This window comes from Eleutherodactylus coqui, chromosome 1 (assembly GCF_035609145.1).
Source record: "Eleutherodactylus coqui strain aEleCoq1 chromosome 1, aEleCoq1.hap1, whole genome shotgun sequence".
Lineage (NCBI taxonomy): Eukaryota > Metazoa > Chordata > Amphibia > Anura > Eleutherodactylidae > Eleutherodactylus > Eleutherodactylus coqui.
Genome location: NC_089837.1, coordinates 224,241,855 through 224,265,506, shown reverse-complemented (window position 1 = coordinate 224,265,506; position 23,652 = coordinate 224,241,855). Strand labels below are relative to the sequence as shown.

At 46.0% G+C, this 23,652-nt stretch overlaps 1 protein-coding gene across 5 annotated transcripts in view; it reads right to left on the bottom strand.

Annotated features, from left to right (window-relative positions):
• Positions 1-9,830: 9,830 nt before the first annotated feature.
• Positions 9,831-23,652, bottom strand: part of LOC136631574 (armadillo repeat-containing protein 1-like) — a 29,720-nt gene continuing 15,898 nt past the window's right edge. For all 5 annotated transcript variants that reach the window (XM_066605865.1, XM_066605879.1, XM_066605857.1 and 2 more), the window contains 3 exons: positions 18,675-18,791; positions 16,357-16,431; positions 9,831-10,140 (listed from right to left, as the gene is read on the bottom strand). In XM_066605865.1, the coding sequence (XP_066461962.1) occupies positions 9,949-10,140; positions 16,357-16,431; positions 18,675-18,791 (384 nt within the window). In that variant the 3' untranslated portion in view covers positions 9,831-9,948. The remainder of the gene's footprint in view (positions 10,141-16,356; positions 16,432-18,674; positions 18,792-23,652) is intronic.

Sequence of the window (23,652 nt, the reverse complement as noted above, 5' to 3'; positions counted from 1 at the left end):
CTGCAGGAAGGTGAGCGTTCCCGGAGCTTATTGTAAATTATGTATTACAAGTAGCGGTCTAAAGAATGCCAGGCTCATGCAGCCATAGGTAGAATCTGCTTGCGGAGGCCCGCAGCGGATCTCAGCTGTGAGCCCGGCTGTGACCCTGCGTACGGCCGCGTAATGTACTGCGCATAACTGCCTACTCACACAGGCGGTCATGCGCAGTACACCTTTTTTTTTTGTTTGTATTTCCCACACCGTCGCTTAGCGATGACGCAGATACCCGCAGCCCGTATACAATGTAGTTGTGTATGGGCTGCGGGCATATCCACGACCATGGAGCACAATGGACTCTATGTTGCGGATATCCGCAGTAAAATAGAACCTGCTGCGTTCTCATTTCTGCGAGTGGATTACGTAATTCCGACCCACTAATGTTTGCGGATTTGTGTAATTCAATGCTATTGATCTGTGTATTACCGCGGATCATACGTATGCGGGATCCGTAATTCCTATCCGGTTATGTGAGACCGGCCTAAGATAGATCGCTACCTTTTTATCATGTGACCGGGGACCGATCAATGAGGTCACTGTTCCAGGCTCACGGCGACCGTTGGTCGCTGGGAGCAAGAAGGTTTTAAGTTTCCTGGGCTTCCCGACTCCTGCGCATGTGTCTGGCATTTTGCCGGCAGTCGCATGTGCAGAATCCGGGAAGGTTCACGAAGGAGGATCGCGTCGGGGTTCAAATACGGAGGCCTCCGGTAAAAAGTATCATCTCTTTTTAAACTTTTACGTGATTGCCATTATCCATTGGATAACGGCGAACACGTGACCAGCAACCGCTCACCGCGGCCCCTTGTGAAATCTCCAGGCTCTTGGCTCAGTTTTTGTAGCCACTAGCAAGGAGAATTTAAATTCTCCTGGCAATCCACAGCTTTTGCGCATGCGTCCGCCATTTTGGCGACAGACGTATGTGCAGAAGTTGGGGTAAGGTCCGGCCTTCTGCGCATGCGCAGAAGAGCAGCGGCGGGTCCGGGAGGACCAGTTCAGCGGGGGACACCTCGGAGAAGGCGGGTGAGTAATGTAAGCTGCCCTGATGGATCCGATCTATTAAGGCAGCCGAATCTTTAACTTTTTTTTCACTTTATTGCGATCGGCGCTATCCATTGGATAGCGCCGATCGCATTGCTGAGGGGGACTGCCCGCAGCCAAGGATGACAGCTCCATGCTGTCGGCTACCTGCTGGCACCAACAGCATTGAGCTGTCACGTCCATAGCCTACGTGGCTGTATTCCCTGCAGGACACATGTTTTTACGTCCTCAGGGAATAAAGCCCACTTGGGCAGGATGTAAAAACACTATGGGCTGGTCACTAAGGGGTTAAAGAGATCTAGGAAGTTCGTGTTTACGGCTCTCTCATGGAAAAAAGATTATTGGGAAGTAATCTTGTAGTTTTCCAAATACAGACAAAGTTGAGAATTAACAGACTAGACTGGTTTTACATAAAGTAATAAGTGCCAGGACAGTATAAGACCTAGATTGAAATCTCACAGTACATAGAACTTGGTTTTAAAGGGGAATGTATCAGATATATTTGTTTCTTTTTTTTTTTTTAATAAAGAAGTGCTCTGGCATTTTTTTTTTGCCTATCGTGTGAAGCATAGGCTATTGCAAAAGACTAATGTATAAGCTCTTGTGTATACCTGTTTTATTTGATGTGTTATTCTTGGGTTATCTACTACTTTGGCTCTTCTCTAATATGGTTCCCTTAATGCAGTCTACATTTTCTTTTAGGCCTCTAGCTTTGCAGACACACAGGGAATGGAGACTGCTAACACTGTACTTGAAAACTGTCAGGGAAATTTCTGCATACAGTACCAATCAGGCCCACCCCAATGCCCCATTGCCGGCGGTAAAGAAAAAACACCACACACGGAGGTCTGGTATAGTTCTTCACACGGGGAGTAACTGCGCTTTATTGCAGGTTACATGCTGTTTTATAACCCTTGCTGTGTCATTAGGAATGCGTGACTGTTAGAGATGAGCGAGTATACTCGCTAAGGGCAATTGCTCGATCAAGTATTGCCATTATCGAGTACCTGCCCGCTCGGGAGCAAAAATTCAGCTGCCGGCAGCGGGTGGGGAGGAACGGAGGGGAGATCTCTCTCTCCCCCACCCCCCACCACCCCCCCTGCTGACTGCCGCAACTCACCTTTTCTCCTGAGCAGGGAGATACTCGCTAAGGACAATGCTCGGTTGAGCAATTGTCCTTAGCGTGTATGCTCGCTCATCTCTAGTGGCTCAAATCCACCGCATATCCATATATGTAATGTCCGCAGTTCCGCCTGAGGCAGGATTAATCGTTATCCAGGTGAGACACTTCCAGTTTCCAGTCTTTTTGCAAGGAGTGACTTAGTCAGGCATCCTGTCGTCCTTGTTAGCTTCAGATTACATCTCACTGTCTTGCAAAACTCTGGTGTAATATCTACTCAATTATTATTAAGGTCCATATTAAGTTTTTTACATTATAGTATTGCATAGTATTAGCACACGTATTAAAAACAAAAGAAAGATATATATATATATATATATATATATATATATATCCATATCTTCTACCTACATACACATATTTCCCTCTCAAAAACAATGAGTCCTATTGTTCATACGAGTTTTGTAGCTCTCGCCAAGCGGGAAACTCGCTCACCTGAAAGCCTTGTTCCTTGCCTGTGTGAATGTGTAGCCTAAGAAAGTCACTGAGCAAAAATACATCCCTGAGAGAGTTCCAAGGTAAAAGCCCCTGTTGATAAAAAAAAAGGAAAAAAAACCCACAAAGAATCGGCTAGCATTTGATCTGAAAGACTTTTGGGATAAATTGTAGACTGATGCGTCAAGAGTGAAACATTTTGGAGGACATGGGTCCTGTTTCATCTGGCATAAGTATAGCATTCTACAATAACATCATAATATCAACAGTTAAACATAGTGGTAATTTGATAGTTTGGGGCTGCTTTGCTTCTGTGGGACCTGGATGGCTTGTCATAACTGATTCTGTCGTCAGGTTCATGCTGCCCAAACTTTGGGCAGTATGAGCTGCCTGTTGTACCCCTGCATGTTTTATTCTAAAATGCCACAGCGTTTTAGAATAAATACATTTTGAAGTTTGAATGGTGCTGAATGGGATGGGGAGGGGGCAGCAAACCTTGGGATGTTCTAGAGCAGTGGTCCCCAACCTTTTTGGCACCAGGGACCGGCTTCAAGCAAGACCATCTTTACAAGGCCCGGCAGGGTTGGGCGGGACATGGGCGGGGCTTTGGTTATAGGGGGCGGGGTTACGAAGGGGGTTGGAGTTTAGTGCATTCTTATTTAATTATGACATTTAGAATGTCCTGGCAGTACACACATAGGGCAGTATATAATCTATCCCCCCCCCCAGCACACATATAGGGCAGCATATAATTTATCTCCCCCCCAGTAAGACAGCCCCCATCCCTCAGTAATTAGCAGCCTCTCCCCTGTAATAAGTAGCCCCCACACCAGTAATAAGCAGCCCCCCCAGTAATAAGCAGGTCCCTCCCCCAGTAATAAGCAGGCCCCCCCCCCAGTAATAGGCAGCGCCCCACCCCCAGTAATAGGCAGTGCCCCCCCAAGTAATAGGCAGCCCCCCTCATGTAATAGGCAGCCCCTTCCCCTGTAATAAGTAGCCCCCCCCAGTAATAAGCAGCCCCCCTAGTAAGAAGCAGGTCCCCCCCAGTAATAAGCAGCCCCCCCAGTAGTAAGTAGCCCCCACCCCCCCAGTAATAACCAGCCCCCCTCCCCCGTAATAAGCAGTCCCCCCCTGTAATAGGCAGCCCCCCCAGTAATAGGCAGCCCCTTCCCCTGTAATAAGTAGCCCCCCCAGTGATAACCAGCCCCCCCAGTAATAAGCAGCCCCTTCCCCTGTAATAAGTAGCCCCCCCAGTAATAAGCAGCCCCCCTAGTAATAAGCAGGGCCCCCCCAGTAATAAGCAGCCCCCCCTAGTAATAAGCAGGTCCCACCCCCAGTGATAAGCACCCCCCCCGTAGTAACCAGCCCCCCCCCAGTAATAGGCAGCCCCCCCGTAATAGGCAGCCCCTTCCCCTGTAATAAGTAGCCCCCACCCCCCAGTAATAACCAGCCCCCCCAGTAATAGGCAGCCCCTTCCCCTGTAATAAGTAGCCTTCACCCCCCAGTAATAACCAGCTCCCCCAGTAATAGGCAGCCCCTTCCCCTGTAATAAGTAGCCCCCACCCCCCAGTAATAACCAGCCCCCCAGTAATAGGCAGCCCCTTCCCCTGTAATAAGTAGCCTCCACCCCCCAGTAATAACCAGCTCCCCCAGTAATAGGCAGCCCCTTCCCCTGTAATAAGTAGCCTCCACCCCCCAGTAATAGGCAGCCCCTTCCCCTGTAATAACTAGCCCCCACCCCCCAGTAATAACCAGCCCCCCCCCTAGTAATAGGCAGCCCCTTCCCCTGTAATAAGTAGCCCCCCCCCCCATAATATGCAGCCCCCCCAGTAATAGGCAGCCCCCCCAACCCATATACTTACCTCCTCCCTGCTGTCGCTCTCTCTCTGCTTGCCCGGACGTCAGTGTGCAGCCCGGAATGCTTTCTCCCCGAGTCCTCTCCTGCGGAACTAATGAGCAGGGGACTCGGGGAGGAGAATCTGGCTGCACAGACGTCAGTGTGTGCGCCGGGAACAGCGCGATTACCAGCGGGGAGCTGCGGCGCCCCCGCTGGTAATCGCTTCAGTGGTCAGCGGCGTCAGCACGCCGCGGGCCACATAACACGAGGCAGCGGGCCGGATTCGGGCCGCGGGCCTTGTGTTTAGAGCAAAAGTTCCCGGCGGTGCCGCGGACCGGCGCTAAACACCCAACGGCCCGGCCCCGGTCCGCGGCCCGGTGGTTGGGGACCCCTGTTCTAGAGCAGTACCCAAAGGAGAAAGAAAAGATCGTGTGACCCATAGTTTATAAGTGAGTTGCCTGCCAACTGCTGCAACGGAAGCCATTCATTAAAGGCCCTTTTACACACTATTATCGCTCAAAAGCCATCTTTTGAGCGATAATCGTTGTGTGTCCCTCATGCACTTTTCTTCCATCGCTGACTTCAGCTCAGCTCAAAATCCATCAGAACTGATAAGAGGGACACTGAGTTCTCCACAAGCAGGGCTGATAACATTCTTTCAGCAGCTGTCCAGCTGGAGAACAATATATATTTAGTGAACAGACCACCTGCTGTTCTCTATATACATGCAAATGAAGCTAATTAGCTACTAATGGACTGATTAGCCCATTAGTAGCGAATGTAAACTGATCGCTCAAAACTGTCAGTTTCTGACGAATTTTGAGTGATCATCTGTGTGTGTAAATGGACGGTAAGGTTTATACAGTGTGGACTGGACAGTGGCTCTATTACTAAAAGGTAAAAGAAGTTGTTGAATATCAGGAGTGTGTCTGCAAAATTTAGTAATATGGAATCGATAAAGGCTGGTGATGCTCTTAGCTTGTAGCTGACACTCTGCACTACCAACAGGAGTAGAGGATACCACACTAAAAAAATGGCAAAAGGACAAATTACCTAATATAGGCAGATCCTAAACTATATCTCGGACTTGCAAAGGGTCCGAAGAAAGGTAAACTAGCAAGCAATAGATACAACAGCTGTCCTGCTGGCTGGGGATGTCTGATTTCTATCAGTGTTCAAAGAAGGGATGGGACTCAACACTTAGGTGGGCTGAAGATGTTCCATGTTTTGCTACCTGCGAAATAAAACAAACAAGGGAAGAGTATGGATGAGCTAATGTGTACCATGATCATCCAGCTAGACTGTTCTAATGGAAAGAAGAGTGTAGGCACCGGCCCAACAGCTATCCTCTCTTAGACACAGGTCAGAACGGTGGAACGTGAATCTTTTTCTAACCATCTGCTGGATATTGCGATATAGTAGTGTGTATATATACATACACATACTGTATTTTATTTGGTTAGCTAGGTAACCATTGCTGCTGTAGTTTGCAAGAGGCCAGAGAGGAGAACAAAGTGTGTAGACTAGATGCCTGAGAGACCAGAGGGATAGTCTGAAGATCCATGAAGATGACCACATGGAAGGAGTCTTGCGGAATCTATGCCAGAATGCTAGAAGAGAACAACCAGAACAATAGTAGAGGGAAAAAGTCCTAATTGCAAGCCAATAATACTGCAGAATTACAAGGCCTAGGATGCTCCAGTCTCCCTTTTATAGGGCCAAGGACAGCTCCCGGGAGAGAAAAGTGAGGTGTGGGAGACTGGGGCTGACCTAGGGCTGCATATTCAGGGATCGCATAGGTCTATTAGAAAGGTCGAGGGAAAAGAGAATCTAGTGAGCATCACTTGTGCAAGGCAACTAGCACTTACAAAATGAAAGCCTGACTCTGCCATCATGCACTACGTACAGAAATGTTTAAGGCTGGCTGTAAGTACTAAGACATTAGATGCACAGGAATGTACCTGTAGTTCTGATGGATGTTCTGTAGAACGAATTGTCCACCTAGGCAGGAGCAATGTAGAGGGTGAATATTCGCCTAACTCCATCACTGGGAAAGTTACGCAGTAGTCAAAAGGGGTTGGGTGAAACTTGTGCCCTTCCGTTTGTAGGCAAGTACTGGAGGCTGCCCCGAAGAGATGACCCTTGCAGCCTATGGAAGGGATTGCCCAATAGTGGAGCAAGCTGCCTAGCGTGGCTAGTGTAATGTGGAGGATGGGCAGTCCTTTCCAGGAATATGTACTGACTGGAAGGGTGACAGGAAACGTTCCTCAGAGTACCCAGTGAAGGCCTTGAAGCTTTCTTCAGAGAGCATCTTTCATGAGGAGAGAAACTTGGGAATGTAAGCGAGGTTGGGCTTGACCTAGAGGAATCTCATCATGCAGTAGTGCCACGGCTGCGGTACCACCAAAATTAGACAGAATCTAACTAATAGAAAAATACAGGCTATAGAGAGAATAAAAATATTTATGATTAATAATGACTGGTAACCAAACAAGATGTGGTCTGGAAGGAAAGGGTAGACCTCCAAGAGTAATGTACTCTACCTAGGGAGAATGCAAATGCAGAACTGGAAAGTATCTATGTTATCTCCTGTATGTAAAACAACCTGAAAGTAAATACTCTCTGTATGGGAGGATAAGAGGGCAGTTTGATGGAAATGCCAATGGAAGCTGATAATAAAAATGCATCACAAAAAAAAATAAATCGCAGAGCACCAACTTGCGATTTTTGTGCTATACGTTTTTAACATTAGAAAGTCCCCTGGATATTCGCGTTAAAAAAAACGCAAGTGTGCAAGAGCCCTAAGAGTGTAGTGATGTAGGAGATAGAAACTCACAAAACATTACATAAAATAAGTCCGCTCACCTCCTATCTTTTTCCTTCATTGCCTGCAAAGCTCCATGCTGATCGTTGGGAGGGTGCACGGATATACAGTGGACTTCAGAATAGACAAGTGGCAAGGAAAAAAAAAGCACTGTAATTCAATAAAATTGAAATTTCTTTAATCCAATATTAAAGCATATATCTGCATGTTTCAAGCCAAAACCGCTCTTACTCATGGCAGGAAATAAAAAAAAAAAATGTATATATAAAAAGACTATTTAAAACCAAAAACAGCTGTACATCATTATTGACTAATGATCACATGACCTTTTTTTAACCAATTGATATCAAATTCCGCACAAAATTCTTTAAAAAAAAAAAAAGTTCTTTCACTATAAGTATATTAAATCTTGCCTATAATTCATGCCAGCAACCTCATATTCAATTTCCAGTCTGTATACTTCCTCTATCCCATACAACCTAAAACAAGCAATGCTACCCCGTGCCCTTGTATAAAGTGCCTAGCCATACCAGATATGTTGCTATTTGAATTAGATACAATGTCTGAAATATGTTCCACAATCCGTCGCTTGAGTTTATGGGTGGTACAGCCTACATACTCTAAATGGCATCTAGTGCACTCAATTATGTATTATTTAAAATGTATTAACTTTCACAAGCGGTAGTTACCTTCATTGAATATTAAATACATTACTTCTGGCGGTACCACATTGGTTACTACCAATGTGACTGAGCCACGCGCAGGAAGATCGTATTTCGTTCTTAAACGTATTAGAAGCCACCATATTGCCAAGTGATAAACTTCTTATAGCCATAAACTTTGGTACCCCTTTTGTGTACCAACCTTAACTCATGCCGAATGGGGTAAACATCCAATAGGGACCCACCACCAATATGCACGTCAAATCAGAGGTTCTGCCCCCCACTGAGGCCTATACAGGCCTGGAGAGCAGGAGCTCTATTATAGGGACTGGCCTGGCTGGAAGACCCCCCACCAACATCAGCAGAGACAGATTCTGCACCAGTGCGCCGTCAGCAGCAGGCCTAGAGAAAGTCCCGCTCCCCCAACCAAGCCATGCGAAGGCCCACAAGCTGGGGGCTAAAACAAACAAACAAACAAAAAACTGCCAACTCTACAGAGGAGCTGGGCCTGCCACCCATGGAGAGGGGCCTAGTGGCCTTTCACGATCGTGGATTTTTTCCTGCCAGGTAAAGTATCTCCTATGTCAGCACAGGTGTGGCAGGGAATGGAAAATCGCGGCTTACTTCCCAGGTATTATAAATGGTAGGGTGGCTGCAGGTAAAAGCCAGGAAATATAAAAGAGGGAGACCTCAGAGATGTTCCAATGGGATGGACTAGAAGAATGAAAAATAGTGAATGAAGGGAGTAAGCATGGTAGTAGGAGCACTGATGCCATATTTGCCTAGTCCTGGGTACTCAACTGATTTTTGTCTTCAGCTTACATTGGGCACCAGTAGGGTAACCTCCTCAGTGAGGCTCACTTAGTGGTGAGGGGAGTTGAGAGGAAGCTTAGGTGACCCCATGGCTGCTGGGATAAAGAGTAGTTAGTACTACTTTGGTCTGCTTTGCATTCTTGGAAGAGGGAGTAAGAGCGTTTCTCATGCAGCAGTGTTTGCCCTCCCCATGTGGGGGCTAGAGGGGAAAAAAAAATAATAAAAGCAGAGAAGAACTGCAGTGCATGAAGGTCTGCCTCCTATGGACACTACGCAAAAACAGATTTAGCTCAGTGGATGTAGGTGGGGTTTAGCTGGTAGGAGGGACTAACTTTGTACTTTGTGTCTACTTCCTAATTCCAGGAGCTATACAAAGGCCTGCTGTGTACCCTAATGACAAGGATGAGAAAAATATATCATGTTTATCTGTATTTCAGTGTATTGTGTCTTGGCTGTAATTCTATTTCACCCTGCCACAGAGACAGGGTGTAATAGAAGTACTATGATGGCAAGTATGGGGGCCTTCACTATGCCTCTGGCTGTCATAATGATGGTTTGACACATCACTGATTTAAACAGGTTGTTTTCTGACAAGGCATATTTTCTTTAGGCCCCCTGTCCACGGCCGAGGCGGAGTATCGCTAGCGATATTTTGCCGCAGGGGAGGAGAGGGGAGTGCTATCAGGTCATAGGCTCACCGCAGAGAATCGCAGCATGCCACGAGTTAAATCCCACGAGCGGAGAATCGCTGTTTCTCCGCTCGTGGACGCTGGCGCTGCGCTTTCCATAGCAACGCTATTTATCGCCCGTTGACAGGCAGCCAGCAGCATTTCCTGAAATAATCTAATATTTATTGTTTTGCACTAACATTCAGTCACTAATTTCCAAGTGTCAACTAGCTGCATACTTGGCAGTGGAACATAAACCTATGCAAACGGAGCATAGACCCCGATGTTTAACTTACAGACTCAGACAAAGTATTGTTAAAATGAATACGAAGACAAGGAAAGTTCTACTGTTTATGTAAATAAGTAAATCACAAATACACAAGACAATATGTACAAAGGTCTCGGGGTAGAAAACTAAAGAAAAAAAACACACATAGTTGAATACTTAATATAGGTCACCAGTAAAAAGTTTTACTAAGAAAACTGGCAGCAGTATTTAGCCAACTTCCACGGGTTTCATCCTTTGATGCTGTACGAGCTAGAGCTTTATCTGTATCTTTCTGAGGACTTTCCTCTTCTGGCAAGTACTCAGGCAAGTATTGGCTTTCTTCCACCTGGTTGTTCATACTCGGCAGTGGAACATAAACCTATGCAAATGGAGCACAGCAGATAGACAAAGTTTAAACAGCAGAACTTTCACTGTAGGTGCACTCAAACTTTTGTGTGTGTGTGTGTGTGGGGGGGGGGGGGTGAGTAAAGGCCCATTTAGACAACGAATATTGCTCAAAAGCCATCTTTTGAGCGATAGTCATGGTGTCTAAATGCACTGCTATCTTGCACTGTTCGTACACTATTTGTTCATTGACTCAGCGGGCGGCGCTGATGGCATTCTTTCGGCTGCTATCCCACTGGGACTTCCCAGCAGGATACCAGCTGAAAGTTTTGAGAACAAAAGAGCTCTCAACGCTCCTGCTGTTTCTTGGCGCCATCAGCTCAGTGGGACACCTCTGATAACGGAGAACAAAGCAGCTGTTTGCATATACAAAACAGTTGCTTTCAAGGGAGTTATCATTGGTGTCCCGCTCCACCTGAATTTAACTCTTTAGGTAGCTAATTAGCTACTTAAGTGTTTGAGTGATTTTGAGCGATTATGTTTCAGTCTAAATGCATCTTAATACATATGATTTTAAGTCACTTTTAAATGTATTTAATCACCTGATTTTGCTTAGTTTTTTTTAAACTGCTTCTGAGCTTCCCTCAACAAGCCATCTGACAGCTACTGCATATAAGGCATTGAGACAAAAAAAATCTAGTTATACTGCATCACAAGGTCTCTACCAAGCAAAGATTTCCAAGCAGACTGGCATTTCACAATGTGATGTTCAAGCTCTTCTGAAGAAGCACAAATAAACAGGCAACGTTGAGAACTGTAAACACAATAGTCAGCCAAGGAAAGAGTACAGCAGATGAAAGAGAAAACATGGTTATTTCCCGTTTAAGTCAGATTTCCAGCCAATCACAGCCATCACTGTGTGGTGGTGTGGTTTATGAATTGGCTGAGCTGCGGCCATCGCTCACCGCCGCTCAGCTAATTCATACAGTAAATGCACGAAGCAATGGCTGAGCGGGCGCTCAGCCAAATTACAGCTAGCACTGTGCGGCAGAGGGATTTTTGAATTGGTGAGCCGCGGTGATTGCCGCTCAGCCAATTCATACAGTAAATGCATGAAGCGATGGCTATTTTCGGACCATTCTGATATCCAACATCTTCTCTGTGCAGTAAGAGTTTTGCCCTGGGAGTCCTCTACGATTCCTTTCTTGTACTCAGTGGAATAGCTCTTTCTTTTTCCACTCATGGTGTCTGGGGGTTCATCAGTTTACATACAGTGGTGTTTAATAGCTTATAGACCCTTCACCAAAAAGCAGCACATTCAAAAAATTCCATAATAAATAAGGGTTGGCAAGTAAAGGGCTCTCACACACTGATCAGGTACCAGTAGTTCCACTGATGTTACAACTGTCACAGGTGCTTCAGATTCGGTCCCTCACGAGATTCTAAAATCCCGCCTCCAAACAGCGATGACTGTGATTGGCTGAGCTGATATTAAAGAATTTGCCCTTGCAATGGCACAGTTAGAAATATCCGCATAAGAATTTAAAGCATCACAACACTGGCTGGACAGCTTCCTTCAGCGATGTGAACTGTCTCTAAGAAGATTGACAACACTGTTTAAGCTGGAAGTTATTAAACGTGCACTTGCATTCAAGTCCTTTGTTGATGGCATCGACTTTTCTAACAGGATTGCTATGGATAAAACTGCCGTGTTTATGGGCCAAGGATCGCAAATGACAATTGATCTACATTCCCTCCACTGGTTATGGAACTGCACATGTTACCTGTATTTTGGCAATTCATCTGGATGGAAATAAAGGCCGACCTCCAATGATTAGTAAGGGAAAGAAGGCTACGATTGAACGGGTTTTGGGCATTCTTGAAACTGGAAAAGCCTGGGGAACACAAGCCATTATAAGGAAGTGGGTTGATTTAATGCTCCCACTTGTTTTGTGAGGCGGTTAAAGAAGTCTGATAGTCTGAGATTCAGCCAGCACACTCCGCGCCAAAGACACAAAGAAGTTCCTTCAAGAGAGAAAAATAGACCAAATAATGATTCCCGCAGGAATGACTGCCTATCTCCAGACTCCTGATATTGCAATAAACAAGCCATTCAAGGACCATTTGCGCATGGAAATTAGACTACATTGAAAATAGAATGTAGAGAAATCGGCATGGAAACTTTGTGAAGCCTGGACTGCAAGAGGTTGTGACTTGGGTGAAGAATTCACGAGACAAAAATCACTGCCAGTTGCTTTGCAAATGCGCCACAAGCAGGCTATTTGGACAAGAAGTGCTTGTTTGAGGACAGTACTATTGCTAAACAACAGAAATGGGGGCCAATGGTTCTAAAGCAAATAGAGTCACAAGAAGTTCACAATGGAAGTTGTTCTCAGAGTTTGGAGAGTTATGATGATGTTCCAGAAGATGACGACATGACTGTATTTGAATAAATGTTGATTTTTGTTCATGGAAAAAAGAAAAAGTCACAAGAAATTCAGGGTGTAGAGAGTTATATTGTTCCAGAATGTGATGACATGACAATACTTGAAGAAATGTGGACTTTTTTTTGGTCCAAAAATAAATGATGATTATTGTTCACAGAAAATAAGACATCCCCTGAAAATAAGCCATAGCGTATTTTTTTGGAGCTAAAATATACAATGCTGTCTTATTTTCGGGAAAACAAGGTAGAAGAATTGAGGCTGTTCCAAAAGCAAAGAGTGGTCACACCAAATATTGATTTGATTTAGGTTTCTCTTGGATTCCTTCACTTTGCATTTTGTTAATTGACAAAAATAAAACTATTAACACTTCCATTTATGAAAGCATTCTTAAAGCCCTTTAAGACGGGACGGGTGGGGGCAAATGATGCCCGACACTCATCCTCACACATACTAGCTTCCATGCTGCTGCATGGGAGCTAGTATTGTTAGCTTTCAGCGGGGAAGCTGCAGATTTCTCTCCTCTCTCTTCCCCGCTACTCTCCATTGACAAAACACAGCGGCCATTCAGTACTGAACGGCTGCTATTTACACTGAACGATTAGCTCATCGTCAATCGTTTAATCTGTGTTATGTCAATGGAGAGGGGCGGGGGAGCGAAAGGAGAGAAATCTGCAGCTGCCTGCCCTCTGCTAGTTGCTCTGAGCGAGCCAGTACTGCTAGTTCCCGTGTGGGAGCACAGGAGCGAGGACACACAAAGGTGAGAGTCAAGCACCGTTTGCCTGACATTTGTCCCGTGTAAACCCAGCTTTACTTTGCAGTATGTTTTCCACACCTGCCTAAAACTTCTGCACTGTACTGTATGCAAAGCCACATAACTTTGTAACTGTTTCGCTTTTTTTCAGGACAGATAAGGCCTCCTTTTTATGATCTATATGTCTAGGTATTTTATTTTATAATCACACTGTAAAATCCTTTTCTCGGATGTTAATTTGGGGGACCTTGGACACATCTCTTCATTCAAGGGCTATAGCTGACAGCATTCAAGGTGAAACAATGACTTTTATTCCTTCAACACCTGCTCGGAAGGTGCTTTCCACCTTAAATGCTGTCGGACACATCTCTTAATTTCTGTATCTTTGATTGTGAACACCGAATCTATCCATGGTCTTGTGTACAAGAGACCGCTTCAGCCACTGTGGGGTTATACGTGAGTGCTGTTGGCATCTTGTTATATTTTTTGGCTATAGCTCCTGCCACTATCAGCTATATCCCTCCTGTAGCCATTCAGCTAAATCAGTTTGTACACAAGCAGTAGGAAATGAAAAGCTCTTGGGCTAACTGAATATATAACTGGAAACAACATAAAACTAGACAAAGTAGTGAAGGGGAGAGCTCAGGCGAGAGAAACAGCTGCTTCTCCCAAACAGTGGGTGGGTGCTGTGTCCCCAAATGAGCATCTGAGAAAAGAATTTCACGGTGAGTAACAAAAAATCCTGTTTTCTCAGCTGTGTGAGACATATAAGACCTTGGAGCATTCAAAAGCAGTCCCTGAGGGAGGGCCAAAGGCACCACTGGTGTGATCACGGTATGCCGCCTGCAGAATCTTGCGACCAAGAGCAGCATCAGAGGAGGCAAAAGTATGCACTTTATAAAAATTTGTGAAGGTATGAAGTGAAGATCAGGTCACAGCCTTGCAGACCTGGAGAGCAGAAGAATTAACTGGGACATCACCCAGGAGGCTGGTGGTTCATATATGCAACGGCAGTCATGTTGTCACTCTGGACATGGATTGGATGACAAGCCAGAATCTGGGAGCAATCAGTCAGGCACAGGTAGATGGCTTTGCGTTCCAGTATGTTGATGTGGAGGGATGATTCCAAGTTGGTCTATTTTCCCTGTACTGTCAGACTGCCTAGAATTCCCTGTCAGTCTGAAAAGGAGGAGGAACGACCTTCCCCGAGAGAGGTTGAGTGATTGCAACCACCAGAGGAGGGAATGATCGACCGACTTAGGTAGGATCAAGGCCCATCCAGGGACTCTCACAATCTGTTCCAGCAAGCTAGGATAGCTCGGTGAAACTGTGCATACAGGGTACTGCCTCGAACACGGCTACCACGAGGCCCAGCAACCGCATGCTTTGGCAGATGGAGATGGCAGGTCGTGACTGCAGAAGTTGAACTCGTTGCTGCAGAATAGCAAGCTTGTCTCTCGGAAGTTGTACCTTTGCCTGGACCGTGTCAAAGGACAGGCCAAGAAAGATCAGCTGCCGTGACAGGATTAGATTGGACTTTGGACATTTGATGATCCACCCGAATCATCAATTGCGTCCTGCGCTATCTTGAGGCTCTCCTTGTTCGCCCTGAGGGACAGAGCCTTGATTAGTATGTCATCCAGATAACAGATCACTATCACCCAGGAATGAACAAGTGCCACAACAGTTTACAGGACTTTTGTGAACACTTGGAGGAGCTGTTGCCAGATCAAATGGGAAGGTGACAAATTGGAAAGGATTCGATTGGACTGTGAAACGAAGAAAACGCTGGTGGGACTGACAAATCAGGATGTGAATATAGGCATTTTTCATGTCTATCGACGAAAGGCATTCCCCCTTCTCCATATAAGCAATCACTGCCTGGATGGATGCCATATGAAAGTGACATACTTTGACGCAGTGGTTGAGGAGCTTCAGATCTATGACCAGGCGAATCAATCCGTCCTTCTTGGGGACCATGAAAAGGTTGGAGTAAAATCCAGTAAAATATTAGTAAGAAGGAACAAGGACGAGGACGCATTGGTTGAGGAAATCTTGAATGGCTTGAAGGTACTGGGATAGTCTGGATGATGGAGAAGCAAAAAAATTCCCTGGGGGCGTAGAATGAAAATCTATCACAGGCGATAGAGGGGGAAGGTGACCAAAAGGGTGCGGACAGGCTGGAAAGGGAGGCGATCAGAGTAGCGCTATACTGTAAGTGAAAACGGACATGGCACCATGAAACAATCACTGGGCCTGAAGAAACAATCAGAAGTCCCCATAAAGCAGTACAGCCAAAGAAAACTACCCAGGGGTGGGGTGTAATAGATAAATTACTTGAAAGTGCTGCAGAATAAGTTGGTGCTATACAAATAACAAGATTTAATGTTTTATTTACTTGAATGGCTACAGGAGGGGTACAGCTGGTAGGAGGAGTCAACTCTTCCTGTGCTTAGTCTCATTGGAAGTCCGCCAGTTTTCTGGTACAAATTGTGCACTTGTGGTTTCCGTAGCAGGCAAAGGTTGCACAAATATACCATAGATAGAGTTTTTCTATTTATATATACACCAACAGTCATTACGACACCGCACGTCTAGTGGAATGCACGCTAGCACCACACTACCACTGTAGCGGATCACATGATGCGCTGCAACCCAACCAGGTCATCAAGCGGCACCTCCATGCCACAGGAATAGACAGCTGAAGGCTGTAAATTGTGTAGCTATTTAAATGTTTTAACTGTATGCATTCACTAAGCTTGAAAAAGGCACTTGCTGGTGCCGAAACGCGTTGCTATAAAGAATTTTTATATGTCTGTATGAGCAAATAAATTGTTATGCTAATTAGCTTTGTGGTAACTTGTTCCTGTTACCAATTGAGTGCGAAGGAATTTTTGGGACTTTTTCCCATTTCTGGGATACATTTTCTATACATGTCCTGGTCAGACGCAACCAGGAAGTACAGAGCAGTTGTGAAGTCATATTAAATGCTGGGAAAAAAACGCCTTTGATGTAAAAGTTAAAAAAAAATAAAAGTTATGACAGTGCATACCTCTTTTCCACATTCATTATTTAGCACCTGCTGCACCTTCAATACTTTTGTTTTTGCAATTGCGGATGTTAAACACTGTAAACAACAATGTAAACCATAAGTAAACAGAAACTAGAGGGATATTGCAGGGCTTATTGCATTTAATTTTGTACTCACACACTAGATGAGGCAAAGCATTAACATGATTACTATGATTACAAAGCCATCCCGCCAGACTTTCACATCAGCAGAAGTTGCAATGTTATCAAAAAGACTTAAGGCCCATTTACACGGGACAAATTTTGAATAAACGATGCCCGACACTCGTCCCTGCGTGTACTCGCTCCTGTACTGCTGCACAGGAGCAAGTATTGCTGGCTCTCCGACGCGACAGCTGGAGATTTCACTCCTCGCTCTTCCCCGCCCCTCTCCATTCACTTAACATAGCGGCCGTTCAGTACTGAACGGCAGCTTTTTACACTGAACGATCATCATTCAGGATTTTATGCAGTACTGAACGGCCGCTGTGTTAAGTGAATGGAGAGGGGCAGGGGAGAGCAAGGAGTGAGATCTCCTCCAGCTGCCCTGGCCACTCTGTGCGAGGCAGCGATACTCACTCCTGTGCAGCAGCATGGGAGCAAGTACGCACAGGAACGAGTGTTGGGTATCGTTTGCCCGACATTCATCCTGTGTAAATGGGCCTTTAACCCACTTCTTTGTTTACAAGCTGGCAGTGTTGATGTGCCGAAGTGGTTTAAGACTGCTGCAGCCATTTAGTGGCTACCTGCTGCACTAATGGCATCATTGCTCAGTGACCACATGCTACTTCGACACATCAACACCGGCCGAAGTGTTAGCCGACTGACAGAGCACTTGCACTGGAGCACCAAAAGAGTGGCATGGCGAGTACTGGGTTTCATTTTTTTTGTATGAAGCAAAAGAAAAAAAAAACATAAAAAAAAAAAAAAGGAGAGAGCAGGGAAGAGCACCTTCAAAGGTGAATGTACAGTAGAGTAAGCAGACTACTGTGCTTTGGTCTAGCAGATGTAATAGAAGCGGTGAAGAGTAGGTGCTGCTAGTCCAGTATGTTGATCAAACAACGGTCATGTTAACATTGGATACAGTTTTTAACAAGAATTTTAAAAATGGAGGTACTAGTACAACCTGTTGGCAGTTATCGACTCAAATGAAAGTGAAGTCGAAGCCATTAATTAAAATGAGCCTCATTACACACCAGCAGTTAACGCGTTTTACAGATCTCTTCTTCAGACACCTAGGTAATGGGCCATTTACACAGGACGATTACTGCTCAAAATTTGTTCAAATGAACGAATCTGCAGTGTAAATGCACAAAAATCGCTCACTTTTCGTTCACAGGTTTTTATCGCTGACTTTCAGTTAGCTTAAAGACCATTGCTGGATCATGGGCTTGTCATTCTGTGTAAATGCTCCCCGCTTCACTTAGAAGGTGAATCGCTGAGCGAGAAGCCTGCGATCCAGTCTATTAGTGTAAACGCTCTGCACGAGCGCTAGCGACCTTAGTGGCGATACCAGTGCTCATGCAGTCATTTACCCGACTGCTGGCCTGTGTAAAAGGGCTATAAGCATACAATTGTATGTCCATTCCTCATTGTCTGATATGCAAAGGCAGTCAATACAATTGGAGATCAGTAATAATACATCAGCATGAGTTCACTCTCCTTCGAGTCGATAGCCGCAACATGGTGCACCAATACCTCTGTTTTTTTTTTCACTCTAAGGGTGGATTCAGACGACCGTATATCGTCTCGGTTTTCACGCCAAACCAATATACGGTGTCCTTGTCTGCAGTGGGAGGGGATGGAAGAGCCAGGAGCAGGAACTGAGCTCCCGCCCCCTCTCTGCCTCTTGCCACTATTTGCAATAGGAGGGGGCAAGATGGGGGCGGAGCTAAGTCTCACCGCTTAGTTCTGCCCCTGTCCCGCCCCTCCCATTGCAAATAATGGCAAGGGGCGGGAGCTCAGTTCCTGCTCCGGGTTCTTCCATCCTCCCCCACTCCTCTGCAGACAAGGACACCATATATCGGCTCAGCGTGAAAACGGAGCCGATATACGGTCGTCTGAATCCACCCTCATTCATAGCATGCTATTTTTTGGTTATAAGATTCAGTGCTTTTTCTTCCTCCAAAGATTTGGAGAACCGCCTTAATAAATAGACATGTCAAGAGATCTGACAGCTTTTCCTAATAAATACTTTGCCTTGTATGAGGACCCTGTCTCTATTGAAATCCAGGGGAACTTTGTATTTGTGCTACTAAAATACATAGGAATTTGGAAGTGAGTGGTTTCACTTGTTCCTACCTCTGTTGCCAGGTCTGGCTTTACTCGCACAGTGCACCTCCTGATTGCTAGCTGAAACGTAAAGCTGATGACGCCTTTCACCTTCAACAATGCCTCTTCACATAGGGATTTTCTTTCCTGTAATTTAAAGCGTGCACAATAAGAATGGCTGCAAGGTAATTTGTTCAAAGAAGTCGCTCCTTTATACGAAAAAAGATCATAAGATGAAGGCTAATAATTGGTAAAACAGATATTTTTGGTATAACTTACCGTAAAATCTCTTTCTCGTCACGTTCATTGGGGGCCATAGCCTAGACCATGGGATATAGCCACTGCCCTAGGAGGCGACACTAAGCAAAAAAGTGTTAGCTCCTCCCCCTGGCTATATCCCCCCTGCAGGCACTCAGCTAATTAGTCTGTCTGCAAGCAGTAGGAAAGCCAGTGGGAGTACGATTATACATATTATGTTTTATACATACCAAAATACATACTTTGGCATAATTCTCTGCCAAACAATGACCAAAGAACAGAAAGTTCCAGCAACCGCTTAAATAACAAGGGGTGGGTGCTGTGGCCCCCAATGAACGTGACGAGAAAGAGATTTTACGGTAAGTTATACCAAAAATACCTGTTTCTCGTCCGTATCATTGGGGGCCACAGCCTAGACCATGGGACGTCCACAAGCAGTACCGAAAAAAAAAATATATATATTGGGTGGGCATTTAAAGTTTGACCGTGTGGTCAAAGGACCGCCGCCTGCAAGATCTTCCGGCCGAGCGCGGCGTCCGATGATGCAGATATGTGGCCCTTATAAAACTTTGAAAACGTATGTAAGGAAGTCCAGGTGGCTGCCTTACACACCTGAAGCGCCGAGGCTCCGTACCGAACCGCCCGTGTGGAGTGGGCCGTAACCCGAAATGGTGGCGTGCGTCCTGAGGTGCGATACGCCTCTGTTATCAAGGACCTTATCCACTTAGATAGGGTGACCTTTGAGGCTGCCGAGCCCCTCCGGAATCACGAAGAGGGTGTCAGTTTTACAGAATTCTTTGGTTTTTTTTACATAAATCTTCAACGCCCTCACCAAGTCCAGGTGGTGCAGCATTTTTTCCCTCGTGTATACTGGCGTTGGACAGAAGGAAGGCAAGACAATTTCTTCATTGATGTGAAACTCCGAGACTACTTTCGGTAGAAACTCTGGTGATGGTCTCAGTACCACTTTATCTTGGTGGAAAGTCATATAGGGGGTCTGTATAGACAAGGCCGCCAGCTCCGAGACCCTACGAATAGAGGTAATAGCGACGAGGAATACTACCTTCCAGGTCAGTAGTCGCATAGGAATCTCTTTCAGCGGCTCAAACGGTTGGTCTGTCATAGCCTCCAACACGAGATTAAGATCCCATGCTTGAACCGGGGGTTTCAACGGGGGTGTCGTATGGGCGACTCCCTGTAGGAATGTACGCACAGCCATTCTGTTTGCGATTGGCCTCTGAAACAGCACCGTCAGTGCTGACACCTGTCCCCTTAGCGAGCCTACCCTTAATCCTATTTCGAGACCCGATTGTAGGAATGCCAGTATTCTGGCCACCGAAAATTGCATCGGCTGCACTCGCCGCTCCTCACACCAGGTGAAGAAACGCTTCCAGACTCTGTAATAAATAGCCGACGAGGCTGGTTTCCTGGCCCGTATCATTGTCTGAATCACCTTCTCCGAGTAACCTTTTCTTCTTAACACCTCGGTCTCAACGGCCAGGCCGTCAAATGTAGAGACCTGGAATCCGGGTGTAGCAAAGGCCCTTGGGATAGCAGGTCTCTTCGATCCGGTAGGTGCCATGGTGTGTCGGTCAACATTTCTATGATGGTCGCGTACCAGCTTCTTCTTGGCCAATCTGGCGCTATTAATATCGCTGGTCGCCCTTCCTGTTTGATTTTCCCTAGGATTCTTGATATGAGAGGGATTGGTGGAAATACGTACAGGAGTTTGTATCCTCCCCACGGGATGGTCAGTGCGTCTGTTGCCGCCGCTTGCGGATCCCGTGCTCGGGCCACAAATGGAAGAATCTTGTAATTCAGTCTGGACGCCATGAGGTCCACGTCCGGTGTACCCCATTTCAGACATATCGTCCGGAATACTTCTGGGTGCAACCCCCATTCGCCGGGATCCACCGTTTCCCGACTTAGGTAGCCACCCAGTTGTCTACTCCGGGAATGTAGACTGCTGACATTGAGCTCAGATGATTCTCCGCCCACGTCAGTATGCAAGCTACTTCGTTCATTACTGACGCGCTCCGTGTGCCCCCTTGACGGTTGACATAGGCCACAGCTGTGGTGTTGTCCGTCTGGATGCGCACATCCTTCTTCTTGAGACTGGACCCAAAGTGCAGGAGAGTCAGGTAAATGGCCCGTAATTCTAGGATGTTGATGTGCAACCTTGTTTCTCTCTGAGACCAAACTCTCTGAACAGACTGGCCCCCCAGTGTTCCGCCCCAGCCTGAGTGGCTGGCGTCCGTCGTCAATACTACCCATCGTTTTGGGCCCAAAGGCCGTCTCGCCTGAAGCCTCCCAGGTTTCAACCACCACTTCAACGCATCCTGGACTTGAGGGGTTATCCGGATTTGTTGTTCCAGGGTCAGTGTGGACCTGTTCCAGCGGGACAATATCAGATGTTGTAATATCCTTGACCGGAACTGGGCAAAGGGGACCGCCTCGAAGGCTACTACCATCTGGCCCAGAATACTCATACAGTGTCTGATGGTTAGCGTTCTCTTCTGCATTAGAGACCGAATACCGTGTAGAAGCTTGTCTACCTTTGTTTGAGGTAGTAGAACTCGGTGCTGGCTGGTGTCGAATATCATGCCTAAGAACTCCAACCGTTGTGCTGGTATTAGGCACGATTTTTCGCGGTTTAATATCCAGCCAAATTCTTCTAAAGTTTCCATTGTGACACGTAAACTCCTGATGTTGCCGTCCCGTGACGGTGCTTTTACTAGCACATCGTCCAGGTATGGCCGCTATGCCTTTTGCATGGAGTAGTGCCATCACTGCTGCTAGTACTTTCGTAAATACTCTTGGGGAAGTTGACAGACCGAATGGCAGAGCCGTGAATTGAAAATGCCTTCCCTGCGTCTCGAAACGAAGGAATTTTTGGTGTGCTTCCCGAATCGGAATATGGAGGTAGGCGTCCTTGATGTCTATTGAGGACAAGAATTCCCCTGGCTGCAAGGAGGCTATCACGGATTTGATCGACTCCATCCGGAAATGCTTTGTTTTGATGAATTGATTCAATCTCCTTAACCCCTTCATGACATGGCCTATTTTGGGCTTAAGGACGCAACAATTTTTGGCGGATTTTCTTCTCCGTTTATCAAAAGCCATAACTTTTTTATTTTTCCGTCGACGCGGCCGTATGAGGGCTTGTTTTTTGCGTGGCGAACTGTAGTTTTTATCGATGCCAATTTTGGGTACATAGACTATATTGTAAAATTTTTTATTTTTTTTTTAATGATAGCAGAGAGAGAAAACGCATCAATTCTGCCATAGATTTTTTTATTTTTTTTTACACCGTTAATCATGCAGCATAAATGAGACTTTCCATTTTTTCTGCAGACCGGTACGGTTACAACGATACCAAAATTCTAACATTTTTTTTAGGTTTTCCCACTTTTCTGCAATAAAAACCCTTTTTTTTGGAAATCTTTTTTCTATTCTAAATTGCTGCATTCAAAGTCCTATAACTTTTTTATTTTTCGATGTATGGAGCTCTATGAGGGCTTATTTTTTGCGAGACAACCTGTAGATTTTATTGGTACCATTTTGGCGTACATACGGCTTTTTTGATCACTTTTATTGCGTTTTTAGTGAGGCAAAATGCTAAAAATGAGCATTTTGCCTCAGTTTTTTAGCTTTTTTTTTTAGCGTTTTTTTCCGTGCACAGTCAAAAGCATGTGCAACTTATTGTACGCATCGTTATGGACACGACAATACCAAATATGTGGGTTTTTTTTTTTTTTTACCTTTTTTTATGCTAATCTGAGAAAAAGCATAAAAAATGGTTTTTTTACTCTTTCTTTTTACATTTTTTTTTATTCATTTTTTAAATCTTTCTTTTTTTTTTACACTGTTTGTGTCCCTCTGAGGGACTTTAACCACTGCCCTGATGATCGCTGTCATAAGGCATGGCAGAGCTACTGCTCTCCCATGCCTTATCGCTCATACAGCGATCTCAGGCATAGGCAATACAGGACGCCAGTGTCTGGCGTCCTGTTGCCATGGTGACAGGCCGGGCTCTCGCGATGACATCGCGAGTTCCGGCCGGAGACACAGAGGGAGCCGACTTAGATCGCGGCAGGGAAGGGGTTAACAGTGGCGGGCGCATCTCCGATGTCCCCCCGCTGTTGCAGCGAGACGCCGGCTGTGACTGACAGCCGGCTCCCGCTGCGGGATAGCGCTGGATCATATGTGATCCCGCGCTATCTCCAGGACGTAAGTTTACGCCCTGTTGCGGGAAGTACCCCGCTCCCAGGACGTAAACTTACGCCCTGCAGCGGGAATGGGTTAAATCCAGTACTGGCCTGACCATGCCATCTTTTTTGGGCACTAGAAAAAGATTTGAGTAGAACCCTTGTTTCTCTTGCGCCCCTGGCACTGGTTTTACCACTCCCTGTGCCAGAAGATTTTCCACTGCCAATTGTAGGTTGGCTACTCCTTCTGGGGTGGCAGGCACTCTGGACTTGCGAAACGAATTCAGTGGCAGAGTCACGAATTCGATCGCGTACCCGGATGCCACGATCTCCTGCACCCACTTGTCGCTCACGCGACTCCACCATCTCTCCCGAAATTGGGAGAGCCTGCCCCCCACCCTGGTGACAATGGGTGGGGGTGGCACCTCATGCCGCGTTCTTTGATCCCGCCGCCTTAGATGTTCCAGGTCGAGATCGCCATGCTTGTCTCGTCTTGAAGGTTGGACCCTTCCTTGCGTCTGTCGGGGTCCTCCTAGATTGGG